Raw genomic sequence first — 18,769 nt, forward strand, 5'->3', positions numbered from 1 at the left:
ACGGGTCAGCAGAACGTTGGATAAGCGAATATGTTGGATAATAAGGAGAGATTAAGAAAAAGCCTATTAAACATCAAAATAGGTTATGATTTTACAAATTAAGCACCAAAACATCATGTTATACAACAAATTTGACAGAAAAAGTAGTCCATTACACATTAATGCTATGTAGTAATTACTGTATTTACGAATTTAGCACCAAAATATCACGATATATTGAAAACACTGACTACAAAAATGCGTTGGATAATCCAGAACATTGGATAAGTGAGACTCTGTTGTATATATATTTAAACTGATTTGGACGAAATGTAAATATTTAGAATCAGGTGGATATTCTAAATATTTATGTGCAAATTTGGGACCAACGGACAAACTTTCTTCTCCCATCCCCATACAAACCTCTTTGGGGTTTATTTTTCCACAGAACATGGTAAAAAGCACAATTTTAAAATTCTCAGTTTGAACACAGGCTTTTGTTTCATCTGAACCCTAAAAAAAATCACAAATCTCAATCCAGACAATGCTGAGTAAATTTCCTAGGATTACATATGTTACATATCATTTAAGTAACTTTAAACTGTTTCCTTAATTTTTTGTCTTGTGCCTTTACCCTCAGTTTGCAGAAGAGCCAAGAGCTGTTTGAATTGGAAAAGGAAGCTGTAAAAGTAATGGAGATTCTAGGTATCTCCATACCTTTTTGAGCCAGAGTTGGTCAACCAGGAGCTTGTGAGATAACAGAATCAGCTTCTCCTGAGAAACAATCCAGCTTTATATTAGGTCCCCCAGACTTCCCCCATTCACCTTCCCAAGCAATGTCTAAGATGACACTTGACTGAGAGGCAATGTATGACAAGATTCAGAGCTAGAAGGCTAATTCTGGAAGGCTCTCTATACTCCATAAAGTGGTGACCCAATAATGGTAGTTTGGGGAGAAATAAATGGTCCCAGCCAAGCTTTTGCAATACAGTAGAGTCTCACTTATCCAAGCTAAACGGGCCGGCAGAAGCTTGGATAAGCGAATATCTTGGATAACAAGGAGGGATTAAGGAAAAGCCTATTAAACATCAAATTAGGTTATGATTTTACAAATTAAGCACCAAAACTTCATGTTATACAACAAATTTGACAGAAAAAGTAGTTCAATACACAGTAATGTTATGTTGTAATTACTGTATTTATGAATTTAGCACCAAAATATCACGATATATTGAAAACATTGACTACAAAAATGGCTTGGATTATCCAGAGGCTTGGATAAGTGAGGCTTGGATTAGTGAGACTCTACTGTATTATTTCTGCTTAGAGCTCTCCAAGGTCCTGGAACCACTTATTCACCTTGGAAACAAGTGGTTGTGATCAGTAGTTCATATACTTATTCATTTTGAGAAGCAGCTATTATTTTCTGCCTTCTGGAACATCCTTTGAAAAATTAAAAATGCAATATCTTTTCTACCTGAGGTCATGTTTGATGTTGACAGAAAAAAGACAGAAGCCGGTCTCTTGGGTTCAGTTCTAGTTATCTTGCCATTGTATTCCATTTGTTCTAAAATCTTCAAATCAAAACATCCTGTATGTGCTACAAGTGACTGCAAGCTGATGATGGCAATGAATATCACAGTGTAGAGTGTTCATTCACTTTGGTCTGTGCTAATATTCAGCACTGCAATTAAGAAGATATAACTCAAAGTTCACATGGTGTAGTTGTTTGAGAATTGGACTAGGAGCCCAGGATTGAAATCCCTGCTTGGCCATGGAATCACACCGAATAAATCTTGCCAAGAAAACACCATGAGTTGGAAATGTCTTGAAGGCACATAACAACAATCACGACAACAATATAGAGTTATGGATCTGTACCTACTCTTTATTCAGTAAGACTACACACTCTTACCTACATAAATGTTAGCCCAGCCCTGTCTGAAAAATCCTGACATTTCCAGTCTAAATAAGTAAGGTTTTTAAACTCTGATGTCAACCTAAGCTATATCACAAGGTTGTTTAAAAATAAAGGGAAAGAGTAAGGGCCATGGAGTAAATGCAGGAAGTTAATGCATTGTTTGCCAATATCCTATATCATTGCTTCTTTTTTTTTACCCAGTACAAATAAGTTGGGGTTTTTTTTTTCAAAAAAAGGGGGAAAAAACTCAATGAAACTATTAAAAGGGGAAAAAAGATGGGAAAGACGGGAAACATCACAGATTATAGTATGTAAATTATGGAGCCATGTTAGTTAAATAGAAACATAGAATAATAGAGTTGGAAGGGACCTCATGGGCCATCTAGTCCAACCCCCTGCCATGCAGGAAAAGCACAATCAAAGTATCCCTGACAGATGGCCATCCAGCCTGTGTTTAAAAGTTTCCAAGGAAGGAGCTTCCACCACACTCTGAGGCAGAGAGTTCCACTGTTGAATAGCCCGTACAATCAGGAAGTTCTTCCAAATGTTTAGGTGGAAGCTCCTTTCCTGTAATTTGACCCATCGCTCCTAGTCCTAGTTTCAAGGGCAGCAGAAAACAAGCCTGCTCCCTCTTCCTTATGACATCCTTTCAGATATTTATACATGGCTATCATGTCTCCTCTCAACCTTCTCTTCTGCAGGCTAAACATACCCAGTTCTTTTAAGATGCTCCTCATAGGGATTAATGGTCTCCAGACCTTTGATCACTTTAGTTGCCCTCCTCTGGACATCTTCCAGATTGTCAATATCCGTTTTGTACTGTGGTGCCCAGAACTGGACACAGTATTCCAGGTGAGGTCTAACCAAAGCAGAATACAACGGCACCATGACTTCCCTCAATCTAGACACTATACTCCTTTTGATGCAGCTCAAAATCCCATTGGTTTTTTTTAGCTGCTGCATCACACTCATGGCTCATGTTCAACTTGTTGTCAACAAAGACGACAAGATCTTTCTGACATAAGACTGTTGTTGAGCCAGGCTTTATCCATTTTGTATCTTTGCATTTAATTTTTTCTGCCTAAGTGTAGTATCTTAGGTTCTACACATGAGTCTATTGTATCATCAAAGACATAGAGGGGGAGGGAGTATCTTTATAGGTATTATTTTGTATCAGGAGGAAGTGAAGTAAAAGAATTTTTTTTCCAACTATGACATCTTCTTTAACAAGAACAACAGATTATCCTTCAGGATCTAAGTTGATTTCTTTTATCTTCTTATATTATCCCTTCTTCTCTTCTCTTCTCTTCTCTTCTCTTCTCTTCTCTTCTCTTCTCTTCTCTTCTCTTCTCTTCTCTTTCAACTCTGCATAATATTCCTTCCCCTTATTTTATCCATTAAGTAATTCAAACTCTATTTTTTCTATCTACAATTATCTACATATCTTGAAAATAATTTCTTTTGTTAGTACTTAGGTTATTAATATACATGTAAATATTTATTTTAATTATAATTCACTTAGGATCTACTAATAAGAAATCTTATCTTCTTACATAGTATCAACCTTCTTGAAGTTATATATTGCTGCTTCTTAAACTGTGGGTACCGACTCCAAATGGGGTCCCCTTAGCTTAATTTGGGGGTTGTAAAAAATTTGGCAAGGGAAAAGGCTTTCTGAATGCCACTCATTTACAGAAATCTGTTAGCAACAATGTGAAGTGTTTACAGTCAACTCTGCAGAAAATGCTTCAGCTGTAGTCCATAAAAAGGAAATTCAGCCTGTTTAACAAATATCGATTTATTATTAATAAATGTTTGGTTTTTATACCAATGTACCTGGGGTCACACAAACATTTCTTGGGCAGAAAGAGAGAAAGTTTAAGAAACCCTATCTTATATCAGCCACTGAATTACAAATGTGTAAGCATTGTCTCCTGGCCCAACACCTCCCTCTCCAGCCATCTTAATAGCCATCATAAGGATTTCAATTCAGGTTTCAATCAAAGCAGAAGGAGAATGACATTTCTACCCTACTTGCACCACTGAATCAAGTTTAACATGTGACAGGGTTCTGCTGGTGGGATGTGGCTGGAAATGTCACTCCTTGTGCCCTAGTTGCCAGCTGTACAGGTCTGTTACTTGGTGCATCAGCTGACTTTTCAGGTTGCGGGATTATTATCAACTATACTAACAGTGGCACAATTGTGAATATGTAGTACTATTGAATACAAAGTTATTAAAGAACTGCAACTCAAGGGTACAAATCTGTAAATACGATATGGAATGACAGCCGTAATAAGGAAACACAATGCTAGACATTTGACAGGCCAATTGCTTTGTACATTCTCCCACTGTTGCTATTCTGATGAGTGACATCAGTCTGGCTGTCTCTTATATCACATTCTTTTTCCCCAACTGGCTCAAAAAAGCTAACATTTTGAAATATGTAAAACTCACACTTTAAATATTTAGATCCATGCCCAAGACAATAGTTTTGTTTAGCTCTGTCCTGGCGTAAAACAACAGGCAGGAGACAAAGTACTGACGCAGCCATGCATTGTCCTTTCTACTCCCAAACTAATTTACTTCCAAATTGCCAGATGTATGTAGTTCTTATGAAGGGGAGGCTGCAAGAAGAAAAGGAGGGAGCAGAATGGGAAAGAAAGAAAATCTCCCCTGGGTTGATTTGTGCCATGGAGTTAATAAGAACACTGCAAAATAAACAATTAGCAGTTCTTGCACGTAGAAACTCTGCACGATGCTGGATCTCTTCCCCAGCCACATCAATGGGTACAGCCCAGCGATGGCTTCATATTGTGAGAGGTCCTCTAAGACACTGCTTCTTAAACTGTGGGTCTCAACCTCAAATGGGGTCCCTTTAGCTCATTATTGGGGTTATGAAAAAGTTGGCAAAAATGAAAGATTTCTGAATGCCATATAGACATTTGCTCGAATCTATTAGCAACAAACGCAGTCTTTTACAGTGGACTCTGCAGAAAATGCTTCAGTTGTTCTCTAAAATATGAATTTGCCCTTGCTTTCCTCTGAAGATGAGAGAGTGTGGCTTGCTCAAGTTCACCCAGTTGGTTTCCAAGCAAATCAGTGATTTGCACCCTGGTCATCCAGAGTTACAATCCAATGCTCAAACCATCACACTACACTGGCTTCCTTAAAGAAAATCATACCAGAACGCCTTTAAGTTTTATGGAGCCGCGGTGGTGCAATGGGTTAAACTCTTGTGCCGGCTGGACTGCTGACCTTAAGATTGGATTGTTGACCTGAAGGTTGCCAGTTCGAATCTGCAAGTTGGGGTGAGCTCCTGTCTGTCAGCTTGAGCTTGCCGGGATACGAGAGAAGCCTCCCAGCAGAATGGTAACACATCCAGGCATCCCCTGGGCAGCGTCTTTGTAGATGGCCAATTCTCTCACACCAGAAGCAACTCGAAGTATGTTCTCAAATCACTTCTGACACAATAAAAAAGGAACATCTCTGGCACAGTTTATTGTGGTAAGTCCATTGCCTAATCTTATTCAGTTCTACATGGAGAAGAGTGAGGCAGAAGATGGGGGGGGGGGGGCACCTTGAAAACTACAGAGCAGATCCAATTCTTTTTCTGCCACATGGAAGTCTGCAGTTTTGTTTTTGTTTGTAAGCCAAAGTTCAATTCACCAGCACCTCTCCTTTCCTTCAGGCCTCTTTGGGGCATTCTGTTCGATCCCTCTGGAATGCATTCTGGAATCTGTCTTTATAAACCTGGCTCTTAAAAAGCCCAAGGCCATGCTCGTTTATTTCCATTCTGATACACAAGGCAGGAAGCTACCATCAGCATCTCCTCAGGACCATTATGAAAGCTGCTTTCTGTGATCCATATGCTACACCAATTCCTCCTGCCTGAGGAGAGAAGCCTGGGCACAGGGTGGCAACAGAAGGTGTATTAAATTTGTATGATGCTAAGTGACTTGAATATTCTTCCTTTAGGCAACTGGATATAATATTTGGAAAGGATGATGACAAATAGCTGCCATGGCAACAGCAAAAATGATTTACTTGAGAATGGTATAGTTGAGTATGTTATGATTGAGCCTCGTGGCTCTGTTTCTGACACCCTAATAAACTCTGTTACTTTGAATCTTGTGGCGTTCTGTCCTTGACAGAGTATCTCTTATCCAAAATGCTTGGGGTCAAAAGTGTTTGGGACTTGAGATTTTTATTTCTATATACATCCATAATGATACATATAGATGGGAGAAAAGTCTAAACACAAAATCAGCCTCCCCCATATAACATATACTTTGTGCTTTGGGTTGAACCCCACAGACACTATTAGAATGGGTTTCAGTAGCTAATCTTGTAAAAGCACATACTTTGCATGCACAAGATCCCAGGTTCAATCCTTACTTAACATCTGAAGAAGGGCAAGGAAAGAATCACTGAAGAAATCTTGGAGATAGTAAAGGATCACTGCGTTAAATGGATCAATGATCTGAGCCATCTTTATATACCTTCCTTGATATCAGTGGTTGAAAATATTACTTTTGGGCCACAACTCCCAGAATCCCCAGCCAGCATTACCTTTCAAAGCTCTGGGTTAAACACAAAATACTTTTGATGCTTTCTTGAGGAAATAAATATTCTAGGTAAAGGTAAAGGTTTTCCCCTGGCATTAAGTCTAGTCGTGTCCGACTCTGGGGGTTGGTGCTTATCTCAATTTCTAAGCCAAAGAGCCGGTGTTGTCCGTAGACACCTCCAAGGTCGTGTGGCCAGCATGACTGCATGGAGCACTGTTACCTTCCCGCCAGAGTGGTACCTATTGATCTACTCACATTTGCATGTTTTTGAACTGCTAGGTTGACAGAAGCTGGGGCTGACAGCGGGAGCTCATTCCACTCCCTGGATTGGAACCGCCAACCTTTCAGTTAGCAAGTTCAGCAGCTCAGTGGTTTAACCTGCTGTGCCACCAGGGCAGCTATTCTAGGTCGATCCATAAATTACACATAGCTCCAAACAACCTGCCTTTGAACCCCAGTGGTTTTTAGAAAAAAATAAAACATCCACTTTTATCAATGCCACAGAGAACCCAAGCACATTTTAAAGACCACAAGTAATGTGTATTCTACATATCTTGTTGTTTACAATAATATTGTATCGCTGCTGTGTAAAAAAAAAAAACCCATGGTCACAAGAGAAACGTTTAAAAAGTAGAGATTGTAAGTGGTAAAAAAGCCCCTATAAAATAAATAACTTTGTTTGCAAGAGAGATTTTTCCTTGCGTTAACATTGGCTTATTTTTTTAGTAAATTTGGCAGTCTTCTGCGTGTTCTTTAAATTGTACTTGCTTTAAAGAATATGTGACTTCAGAACTGCATGACAGAATCAAAAGAAACTGCCAGAAAAAGCATGAAACAAATTCTGACTTTGCTTGATGCTCTGCAGCACTATTTATTTTGAGGCAGACCACAGCCACAGAGCCAAATCCTTTGGTTTTCAGAAGAGTCTGGAGAATCTGAATCATCACGAAGAGCCAGGAGTTCTCAAAAAAGGCTGAACCCCCTTCCCAAGAATGCTTGATGAATTGATGCTTCAAATTCAGCTCTAATTGCCTTGCTGGAGGTTGAGTCGGATCAAGGTTATATTGGCTAGTGTCTTGGCAGGCAAGAGTTCTTTAACAGCATTGGTTTGGCTCATCTTCCAAAATAATCGGGGTGGTTTTCATTACGTTGAACGAAAAGCACCACAGGTGTGGTGACCCTTGGGTGAGGATATTATGTACATTTTTTAAAAGATGTATCAAAGACCTGAGCCTAGCCAACTCTAAATCTATGTCAGCAAAAGCCAAGTTCTACATTCACCATATTATAAATATAAACCAAGATGACAACACAAAAATATGGTGAAGAAAATGTCTTCCCAAATTCCCTATTCCATAGGCAGATAGCAATTTTGGCCTTGGAGTTACTTTGGAAATTTTGGCTGCCTGGAGCATGAGGACCTTTGTTCTAGGTTTTTTTCCCCTGTTATCTGCTATCATAGGCCACAGCCTGAAAAAAATAACTTTTTTTGAGCTCTGACCAGAAATATCCCAGTCGGAATAGTGAATTCAGATCAGGTTTTAGTAAAAAAAATTTGAAAGGAACTATCCAAAGTGCTAGACCAATTTGGAGATAGATTGGAGAACTGTGGAAGCTCCTTTAAGGTATGGAAGTCACCATGTGATAATATTTTTGGACTACCATAAGTCCAATAGAACCTTTTAGATGATAACTGCCAGACCTGAAGTTTTTGAAACTCATCTCTCAGAATCAACCAACTTGTTTTCCTGCCTGGGAGATTGCAGTCCCTAAAAGGCATTTTTTTTCATCTTATGGTCCTCTGGATGTTGCTGGACAGCACCTCCCATAAGTTCTGGCCAGGGTAGCTGAGAGTGAAGGGTAATGGACATTACAATCCAAGGTGCCAATACCGGCATTACTCATAAGTATAGAGAAAAAATAGGGTCTTCTTTGTGCAAAGTGTGTACAGTACCATTGGGGTAACTCATTCTTACTACTAATAGCCCAGTTCAGCACTATACACTAACTTTCTAGCATAACTCATTATTAGAGGCAACAGAAAATAACTCACCAAGTGTAGGGTCATATTCCCATATGAACCGTTTGGTCAGAAAACGCACAACAAGAGCTATAGAGAAAAAGAGAGAAAAAATTCAGGTCAAAGGAGTGAATATAATGCCTAATTTAGAATAGTATTTTTGGCACTTTCGCTTGTTATACTATATTTCAGGCTAGAAGCTATGGTGATCTGGATGTGGCTGAACTACAACAACCATAATCCCACCACTAGATAAGGTTTCCAAACTTCAGAAGAAGGTCATGCCTTATAATAATGGACATCTGGTAACTTTAAGCTCTAATGAATTTTCTGTGCAGACAACTGGAAATTTGGGCACAGTTCTTGAAAGGCATATCTAGCATGCCATGCTTCTATTGTATGAAACAAAAAAAACAAAAACAAATCAAAAGCAAAATTTAAAGCACACAGTATCCAAAATTCTTAAATAAGGAAATACCACATTCAAAATATTGCAGAGAAAGGCAAGTGGTTAAGAACACTCTAACCCTATAATCTCACAATATTTTATAACATTGCTACATTTAGATCACATTGTTCCTAGAAGGAGCTCAAGGCAAAACATGTGTTCTCCCTAATTTTTCCTCATTATGATCTCTTATGAGCTCTGGCTTAGTCAGAGCTTGTAAAAATTACTTTTTGGAGCATAACTTTCAGAATCACAGTTAGCCTGGCCACTGGCCATAATTGCTGGAAGATATATTTTGCAAAAGTGCTGTTCACAAGCTCTACTTTAGGAAGAAAAATGTTTGTTGGAGACACACAGAAGATGTTATCGTGGTCCTGCCACTCTCCAAGTGTCTCTTACTAAATCAGAGACCTTCTCCAGATGTTTTGGTCTTCAAAAGATCCAAAGATCATTCACACAATCACTGCTTACCTTCTGCTCACATCTGTTGCAGAGTGTTAAATAAAAGGACCCATTCTAAATGACCACAACAAAGCCTATAACAGGGCTGGACAAAATGTGGTTCATCAGGATAAAAAAACATTCAAAAGTATATCTTCCAAAAAAAAAAAGCCAACAAACTTTTGGCCCCCACATGCCCTCTGGGGGCAGTTTTATACAGGGCTTTTACCTGTGCCCAACTGAGTTTCTGAAATCTGATTGGGCCCAGCTTGAAGTTCACACACCACCACCTAACATCCGCGCTTTCCTGGAGATGATGTTCAAGAAATATCTGGACACAAAACACACACCCCCCCCCCCCGGAAAACCTTTTAAAAAGAAAATAACTTACCCAGCTGGCATTACTGTGCTGCCAGGAGAAGGGGGGAGTCGGAAAATCGCTCCTGCCCCCCTTCTCTTGGTGTGCCATCACTGCGTGCCATGGTAATGGTGACAGGGTAAGTTATTTTTAAGGCTTTTCTGGGGGTGTTTGGGAGGGGATGGGGGTTGTTTTGGGGTTTCTGGGCTTCAGGAGCTCAAAAATCCCGAGACAGATGTGTGGATTGGGACCGGAAGTCACATGACGTGATCCCCAGGTCCAATCCACACAGTGCCCACAGCTGGAAAGATCCAGGTCTTCTGAAAGAATCAGGTCTTTCCAGCTATCAAATAACTTTGGGAGAAAGTTGTCCTGCTTTGTCTTGAACAAATTAGTTTTTACCTAAGGTGTCATTTGGATGCCCCGGGTAAAAATGCAGGCGCTCGTGCATTTTAGGCACTGGCTGGATGCACCCTAGGAGATATGTGGGTCATGTCTCCCTGCCTCTAGGATATGCTAGGTTTGGGAAAAGCCTTTTTTAAAACAAGAAGTGGACATCATCATCATCATCATCATCATCATCATCATCATCATCATCATCTTCTTCATTTAATTACTTATTAATCGCCCTCCATCCAAGATGCTCTAGGTGATTTACAAGATAAAATTGTAAAGGATAAAAATACATACATACAAATATTGATAAAATTAACATAGATTAAAAGCTCTAGTAAAGAGCCAGGTCTTGAGAGCTAGGGTAAAAGTCCCTAACTCACGCATGGCTCTCATATAGGGTGGCAAGGACAGAATGTGACTTGTGTTGTTAAAAAACCCCCATCTCCCTAACATGTCACCCCAATGGTAAAAATGCACCAAATTCCTTACTGAACATTTGAGAGAAAATCTCTCTTGGTGGGAGATAATAAAGCCTCCTAAACCTCCTGCAGTTACCCACTCCTGAATTTCAAGATCTTTGTAAATTGGGCTACTGCTGGGATAACAGTTACTACCATCACCAACTTTAACATGAAGACGGAGAAAGGTTGCTGTAACAACAGCATCTGTTTGGCTACATTAACAACAGCAAGATACCTGACCCAGGTTCAAAGTCTATCTCACAGGCACTTGTTCTTTGCAAAAGACCTTGACAGCCAATTCACCAGGTTTCTGTCAAAATTTTGAGACTCAGAGGCTTGGCCATCAAGAGTGATTTCTCAATTGTTTACTAGTGTAGCGCATCAGGTGCTCAAGGTACGGGAAGTGCTTGCTGATTAATTCTGACAGTTGCATGGCACCAGCGTGGGCCTGTGGTAATTGCAATTTAAAGCAGTACATTTCTTGGGCAGCGTCCTTGCCTGAATCATGTCTCATTCCATATTCAGACATTTCAATTAAAAATCCAGACCTCTTGCCTGTGGTCCTGCAGAGCAGGCAACGCAAGCCATAACTTTGTCTGTCTTGATGGAATTCATTCCTGCTTCAGGTCTCTTTTATTCCATGTGAAGCGCAGGCGCTAATTATCCAGCTATGATTTATTCTTGATGCCCTAAGTCCTATGGTTCATTTTGTTTCATATTGATTTCTTTTTTCCATTCATTCAGTTATCTGTCTTTTCCTGCTCCTAGTACAGGATCTAAGGTGGCCTGCAACCTAAACAAAGTATAGCTAAAGCCCTATTAATAAAGAATTACAACATCTTTAAACAGTTTAAAAGACATTTACACCATATTAAAGAAGCTATAACTCAACACCGCCTACTAAAAAACATGTTTATTACAAGTAGTGAACAGCCAAGGGCATGTTTGATGAAAACAGGTTTTGCCTGCCAGTGGAAAGAGACCAGAGAGAAGGCCGACCGTGCCTTTCATAAGCAGAAGTTCCACAACCTGGTAGCAGTCACGAAAAAAGGTCAGTGTTCTCACCAAATGTGTCTGTGACACTAATGAGAAAAAGCCCTTCCCAAAAGATCACAAAGCTCTGCCAGTCTTGTATAAGGAAACATCGACCAACATTCTGTATCACCTACCAAATTAACATTTTCAGATAAGGCTATAACTGGAAGGCCAGTTGGCCACAGGCAAGGCATCCACTCATGCCCAGTGAAAAAGTTATGCACCTATGTCTTCAAGAGGAGTCCGACTCCATCTAAGGAAGACTCTTATAGTTTCCAGACCCACCATACCAGCCAGCCTACATTTATTGGAATTCAGCTTTAGTTTATTGGCTTTCGACAGCCCATTACTGCATTTGGGCAGTGGTTCATTACTGGCACAGCCCCAGCTGATTCTGATGACAAGGAAAAGTAGAGCTGAGCATCATCAGCATACTTATAGCACCTAACCTCCAAACTCCTAGTGACTTTACCCAATAGCTTAATATATATGTTAAGTAGCAATACAGTTGAGTTTGAATACGAGTTATACTTTGGGAAAATGGCCAACTTGGCACTCTTTTGATCCTGCCCCATAAACTGCTTGCTGTTGGAATGTGTCTCCTAAGATGCTTGTCATGTTGGTATTTGGCAATGGAAGACACTTCCTAACTGAGAAGATGAAGGAGGAAAAGAAGTGTATTCTGGCTTTAATACTATTGGTATTCCTGACTAGAGTAGGTATTCAATGATTGGTTTAATAGGTTCAGTATATTTGAGGCCAACTTATAGGACCCAGACTATCATTTCCAGTTTGCAAATAAGAAGCACTTCATAACTCCTAAATGTAGAGAGTGAAGATGAGCCAAATTTTAGATACATCAACATGATTTCCTTCAAATTAACTTTGTTCTGCCACCCAATCTTATCAGTCCAAAACAGGATGCATGCAAGATTTTACCAAAGGAAGGTTGACCTAAATTTTGACTAGATATTAAGCAGTGTTCATTGGTGTGTGTGAATGTGTGTGTGTTTTTGTAGATTTCCTTTCCCTTAATGCACATCCGTTGTTTCTGTTTTTGGCTAGAATGAAAGACAAAACCAAAGAACTTACTAAGTATGTTCTTTTTCTTGTTGGATAAACTGTCCATCCGTCAACAGGATGACCTGTTAAATCCTGGGAGAACATCTGCTTTATGAATGAATTGAAAATCTGGAGAGTTTCAGGTAAACACTCTTAACATTTGCATTCTGTTTTCAAACACCCTTGAAAGCATTCTGTGGTTTCCGTAGCACTTGATCTACATGGAGATAAAGCTTATAAAAGACCAAGTCTGAGACTAAGATTGTGTTACAGTATCGTGACCTTTTTATTTCTTCAATCTTCAAATGGGATATTTGGCAAATATATTTCTTGCTTCTCCTCTGTCTTAATAGTGTCTATGGAACATATGTCTAAAAGCATTTTGAAAGCCAGCTGCTTCCTGTTGCATTTTTAGGTCATTTCCTCAAATACTTTTAGAAATCGAGTTAAATAAATATGCATTGGAGATGTGGTTTTTTTGGAAAAATCCATTTAACCATTTCTGAAATGTCATGTTTCTTCTCAATGTTTTTACAATAAAATATTACATTTATTTATCTAGTTTTAAATAGATAAATGCCTATGTCAAACTTTGGCTACATGGTTTAGACCAATTAAACTGATTTGTCTATTTCAGTCCAATCTTTATGTTAGGAAAACAATGCCCTAAGCTTATTATTAATCCTGTCTAGGGTAAAGCCACTGAATCAATTAGATTTCCTTACATGTACAGTAACTCAATAATTGAACCAATAGATCTACTCTCATTGGGATTAGTCAACAGGATTTTAGCTGTTATAGATTTTGAGGATGAAGCTACAGTACAGTCTCACTTATCCAACATAAACGGGCCGGCAGAATGTTGGATAAGCGAATATCTTGGATAATAAGGATAGATTAAGGAAAAGCCTATTAAACATCAAATTAGGTTATGATTTTACAAATTAAGCACCAAAACATCATGTTATACAACAAATTTGACAGAAATAGTAGTTCAATATGCAGTAATGCTACCTAGTAATGACTGTATTTACGAATTTAGCACCAAAATATCCCAATGGATTGAAAACATTGACTACAAAAATGTGTTGGATAATCCAGAACGTTGGATAAGCAGTTGGATAAGTGAGACTCTACTGTACCTATTACATTGTATCAAGGAGATCCCCCCCCCCAAAAAAAATGACAAATTTTGACTATGTGATTAATATCCAGGAAAGAAATCACCTCTTTACATTTTTGTGTTTATTCTGGATTTTCCTGATGGGTTCACAAGCCATACTTTCAGGGAATGCCCATAGCTAAAACCATCAAATGAGATAATAAATTTACTACACTTGCTTCCCCAAATGATGAATTTCATCTGTTCAAAATAGCACATGTTTTTTCATAGAATCATAGAATCATAGAATAGTAGAGTTGGAAGAGACCACATGGGCCATCTAGTCCAACCCCCTGCTAAGAAGCAGGAAATCGCATTCAAAGCACCCCCGACAGATGGCCATCCAGCCTCTGCTTAAAAGCCTCCAAGGAAGGAGCCTCCACCACGGCCCCGGGGAGAGAGTTCCACTGTCGAACAGCTCTCACAGTGAGGAAGTTCTTCCTGATGTTCAGGTGGAATCTCCTTTCCTGTAGTTTGAAGCCATTGTTCCGTGTCCTAGTCTCCAGGGCAGCAGAAAACAAGCTTGCTCCCTCTTCCCTATGACTTCCCTTCACATATTTGTACATGGCTATCATGTCTCCTCTCAGCCTTCTCTTCTGCAGGCTAAACATGCCCAGCTCTTTAAGCCGCTCCTCATAGGGCTTGTTCTCCAGACCCTTAATCATTTTAGTCGCCCTCCTCTGGACGCTTTCCAGCTTGTCAACATCTCCCTTCAACTGTGGTGCCCAAAATTGGACACAGTATTCCAGGTGTGGTCTGACCAAGGCAGAATAGAGGGGGAGCATAACTTCCCTGGATCTAGACGCTATTCCCCTATTGATGCAGGCCAGAATCCCATTGGCTTTTTTAGCAGCCGCATCACATTGTTGGCTCATGTTTAACTTGTTGTCCACGAGGACTCCAAGGTCTTTTTCGCACACACTGCTGTCAAGCCAGGCGTCCCCCATTCTGTATCTTTGATTTCCATTTTTTCTGCCGAAGTGAAGTATCTTGCATTTGTCCCTGTTGAACTTCATTTTGTTAGTTTTGGCCCATCTCTCTAGTCTGTCAAGATCGTTTTGAATTCTGCTCCTGTCTTCTGGAGTGTTAGCTATCCCTCCCAGTTTTGTGTCGTCTGCAAACTTGATGATCGTGCCTTCTAACCCTTCGTCTAAGTCGTTAATAAAGATGTTGAACAGAACCGGGCCCAGGACGGAGCCCTGCGGCACTCCACTTGTCACTTCCTTCCATGATGAAGACGACGCACTGGTGAGCACCCTTTGGGTTCGTTCGCTTAGCCAATTACAGATCCACCTAACCGTAGTTTTGTCTAGCCCACATTTTACTAGTTTGTTTGCCAGAAGGTCGTGGGGGACTTTGTCGAAGGCCTTACTGAAATCCAGGTACGCTACATCCACAGCATTCCCTGTATCGACCCAACTCGTAACTCTATCGAAAAAAGAGATCAGATTAGTCTGGCATGACTTGTTTTTGGTAAATCCGTGTTGACTATTAGCAATGACCGCATTTGTTTCTAAGTGTTCGCAGACCACTTCCTTAATGATCTTTTCCAGAATTTTGCCTGGTATTGATGTGAGGCTGACCGGACGGTAATTGTTTGGGTCGTTCTTTTTTCCCTTCTTGAAGATAGGGACCACATTCGCCCTCCTCCAATCTGCTGGGACTTCTCCCGTTCTCCAAGAACTCTCGAAGATAATTGCCAGTGGTTCTGAAATAACTTCCGCTAGTTCCTTCAGTACTCTTGGGTGTAGCTGATCTGGCCCTGGGGACTTGAATTCGTTTAGAGAGCCCAAGTGTTCCTGGACAACTTGTTTACCTATTTGGGGTTGGATTTCCCCCAATCCTTCGTCCATTCCGTGTTGCTGAGGTTGAAGATGGCTTTCTTTTTCTGAGAAGACCGAGGCAAAGAAGGCATTAAGTAGTTCTGCCTTTTCCCTGTCCCCTGTCGCCATCACCCCATCTTCTCCTAGCAATGGCCCTATCGCCTCCTTTTTCTTCCTTTTTCTACCAACGTAAGCAAAAAAGCCTTTTTTGTTGTTTTTTATGTCCCTGGCAAGCCTGAGCTCATTTTGCGCTTTAGCCTTGCGAACCTTTTCCCTACAGGTGTTGGCTATACGTTTGAATTCTTCTTTGGTGATTTCTCCCCTTTTCCACTTCTTGTGCATGTCACTTTTGAGCTTTAGCTCAGTTAGAAGTTCTTTGGACATCCATTCTGGCTTCTTTGTACTTGTCTTATTTTTCTTCTTTGTTGGCACTGTTTGCATTTGCGCCTTGAGTATTTCACTTTTGAAAAACTTCCATCCATCCTTAACTCCCTTGTTTTTTAATATCGGTGTCCATGGAATGCTGCTCAGTAATTCCTTCATTTTTTGGAAGTCAGCTCTCTTAAAGTCCAGAATGCGTGTTTGACTTGTCTTAGTTTCAGCATTCCTTTGTATTGCAAACTGCAGGAGCACATGGTCACTTGCCCCTAAGGATCCAACCACTTCAACTGTATTGATCAGGTCTTCCACATTTGTTAAGATTAGATCAAGAGTTGCTGATCCCCTTGTTGCCTCTTCTACCTTCTGGACCTTAAAATTATCTGCAAGGCAAGTGAGGAATTTGTTGGACTTTGTACTCTTGGCTGAGTTTGTTTTCTAGCAGATATCGGGATAATTGAAATCGCCCATGACTACTATATCTCTTCTTTGTGCCTGTTTGGTCAGCTGTTGACAGAAGGCTTCATCAAGTCCTTCATCCTGACTCCGAGGTCTGTAGTAGACACCCATGACAAGATCTTTTTGAGTCCCGGTTCCCTTGATTCTTATCCAGATGCTTTCAAGCTGGTTTCCCGGATTACAGTCTTGCATTTCTTCTGCAACGTAACTGTTTTTGACATATAAAGCTACTCCCCCTCCTCTCCCCTTTGTTCTATTTCTGTGAAAGAGGTTATAGCCCTCAATGGTTAAATTCCAGTGATGGGAGTCATCCCACCAGGTTTCAGTGATGCCTATGACATCGTATGTGTGGTGCTGTGCTAGGAGTTGGAGTTCGTCTTGCTTATTTCCCATGCTCTGAGCATTAGTGTAAAGACATGTAAGCCCCTGTGACCTCCCCTCGAACTGTTTATTTGGGATTATTCTGCTCTCTGTACTTGGTCCTTGCTGTGTTTGTGCAGCCCTCCGTTTAGCCTTTCGGCGGTTCCCTGTGGTCGTGGGTAATATAGTGTTCGCCAGGCTGTTGTTCCCCTCCCCCAGTGGATCTAGTTTAAAGTGCGCCTGATGAGGTTTGTGAGTCTGTGTGCAAAAAGATGTTTTCCTACTTGTGTGAGATGCACCCCATCGCTTGCCAGTAGTCCATCCTCTTGGAAGAGTAGACCATGGTCAAGGAAGCCAAAATGCTCCTCTTGACACCATTTTCTGAGCCAGTTATTGACCTGTACTATTTTTCCGGCCCTTGTAGAGCCGTGTCCTACAACGGGGAGGAGGGATGAAAAGATCACATGTACATTATACAGTTTTAGCTTTGTTCCCAGAGCTCGAAAATCATTTGTGATCTTTTGAAAAGTATGCCTAGCGGTGTCATTGGTACCTACATGAATCAACATAAGGTGGGGAGGGTGATAGGGCTTTAGGAGCCTGCTGAGCCTCTGAGTGATATGGTGTATTTTTGCCCCCAGGAGGCAGCATGTTTCTCGAGCCATCCCATCCGGTCTGGAAATGATGGCTTCCGTTCCTCTAAGGAGGGAGTCACCTACTACCAAGACCTGTTTCCTTTGAGGATTGACAGGGTCCCTTTTGTGCAAGACAGTGTGTATGTCCCCTGAAGAGTGTTCCTGTTGAAGTGAATCATGTAGGTGTAAAGTGTTGTCCTCCTCCTCAACATCCCCAGTGCATTCATCAATGACAATCCATTGAGATACATCCGAGAGCCCATTACTCTCCCAAGGATGTTCCTGTTGCTCCTGGTCTATGATTGGGGATGGAGCATTTGCATGATTACATAAGTGTGACTGTGGTGATGCACTGTCCCCGTCAGGGCTATCCCCTGCGCATTGATCCAGGGTGGTCCACTGAGTGTTATCTAAGAAACTGTGGTCCTCCACAAGATGTGTTTCCTGATTGTATGTTAATGATGTAAGAATTTCAAATCTGTTGTGTAAATGCAGCTGAGCAGAGGAGTTCTGCGGAGGCTGCCTGGTCCTGCGTCTCCTTCTATGGGTGACCTCCTTCCAAGCCTGAGGGTTGTCTACCTTTGAGTTGATCTCCCCATAAGGCTCCTGATCATGGTCTTGGTGGTGTTGGTGTGATGCAGGCTGCTGATTTACAGCAGCGTGTTGTGCAGTGTCCAAGAAGAGCTCGAGTGCCTGAATGTCCTTAAGGGTCTTAATACGGTGCTCGAGCTGTTGGATCCTCTGCTCCATCAGAGTCATCTGTTTGCATTTGGAGCAGATGTAGTTGTCTAGTTTTTGTGTGAAAAAGCGGAACATGCCACAGCTGGTGCATGTGATGGGAATGTTTTGCTTTTGTTGCATCTCTTGGTAAGCGTGGTGGCCAAGTGGGATCTTTGTACAGTTAAGTAATATGCACGCACTTTATGTGCAAACTGCAACAAACCACCTCTTTGTGTATTTGTTTATGTTGCTTTGTTTCCTGTATGTACTGCAAAGGATAGTTAGTAAAGGTGCCTTTACACTGGCAAATAAAGCTTTTCTTACTTAAGGATTTTACATGCTTTGTTTTATGATTGTTTTTGGTGATAAACGTGGGATTTAATTCACAAATCTGGCTACCCAGCCATGCAACTCAGAATAATTCATAGTGTGGGAGTTCAAATAGATGTATTGTAGGGAAAACATATTCCCTGTAATGACTCTATAGCTACAGATTCTACTCTATACCTGTGATTATATACAGCAACCCACTCCAACCTGCTG

General features: G+C 40.7%; 1 protein-coding gene across 1 annotated transcript in view; it reads right to left on the reverse strand.

Moving 5' to 3' along the window:
* rerg (RAS like estrogen regulated growth inhibitor) overlaps positions 1–18,769 on the reverse strand; it is a 119,587-nt gene that overhangs the window by 8,713 nt on the left and 92,105 nt on the right. Inside the window, exon 3 of the mRNA XM_062983131.1 lies at positions 8,522–8,578. Coding sequence (XP_062839201.1) covers positions 8,522–8,578 — 57 coding nt within the window. The remainder of the gene's footprint in view (positions 1–8,521; positions 8,579–18,769) is intronic.

The sequence above is a fragment of the Anolis carolinensis genome, chromosome 5 (genome assembly GCF_035594765.1).
Source record: "Anolis carolinensis isolate JA03-04 chromosome 5, rAnoCar3.1.pri, whole genome shotgun sequence".
In the NCBI taxonomy this organism is placed as follows: Eukaryota; Metazoa; Chordata; class Lepidosauria; order Squamata; family Dactyloidae; genus Anolis; species Anolis carolinensis.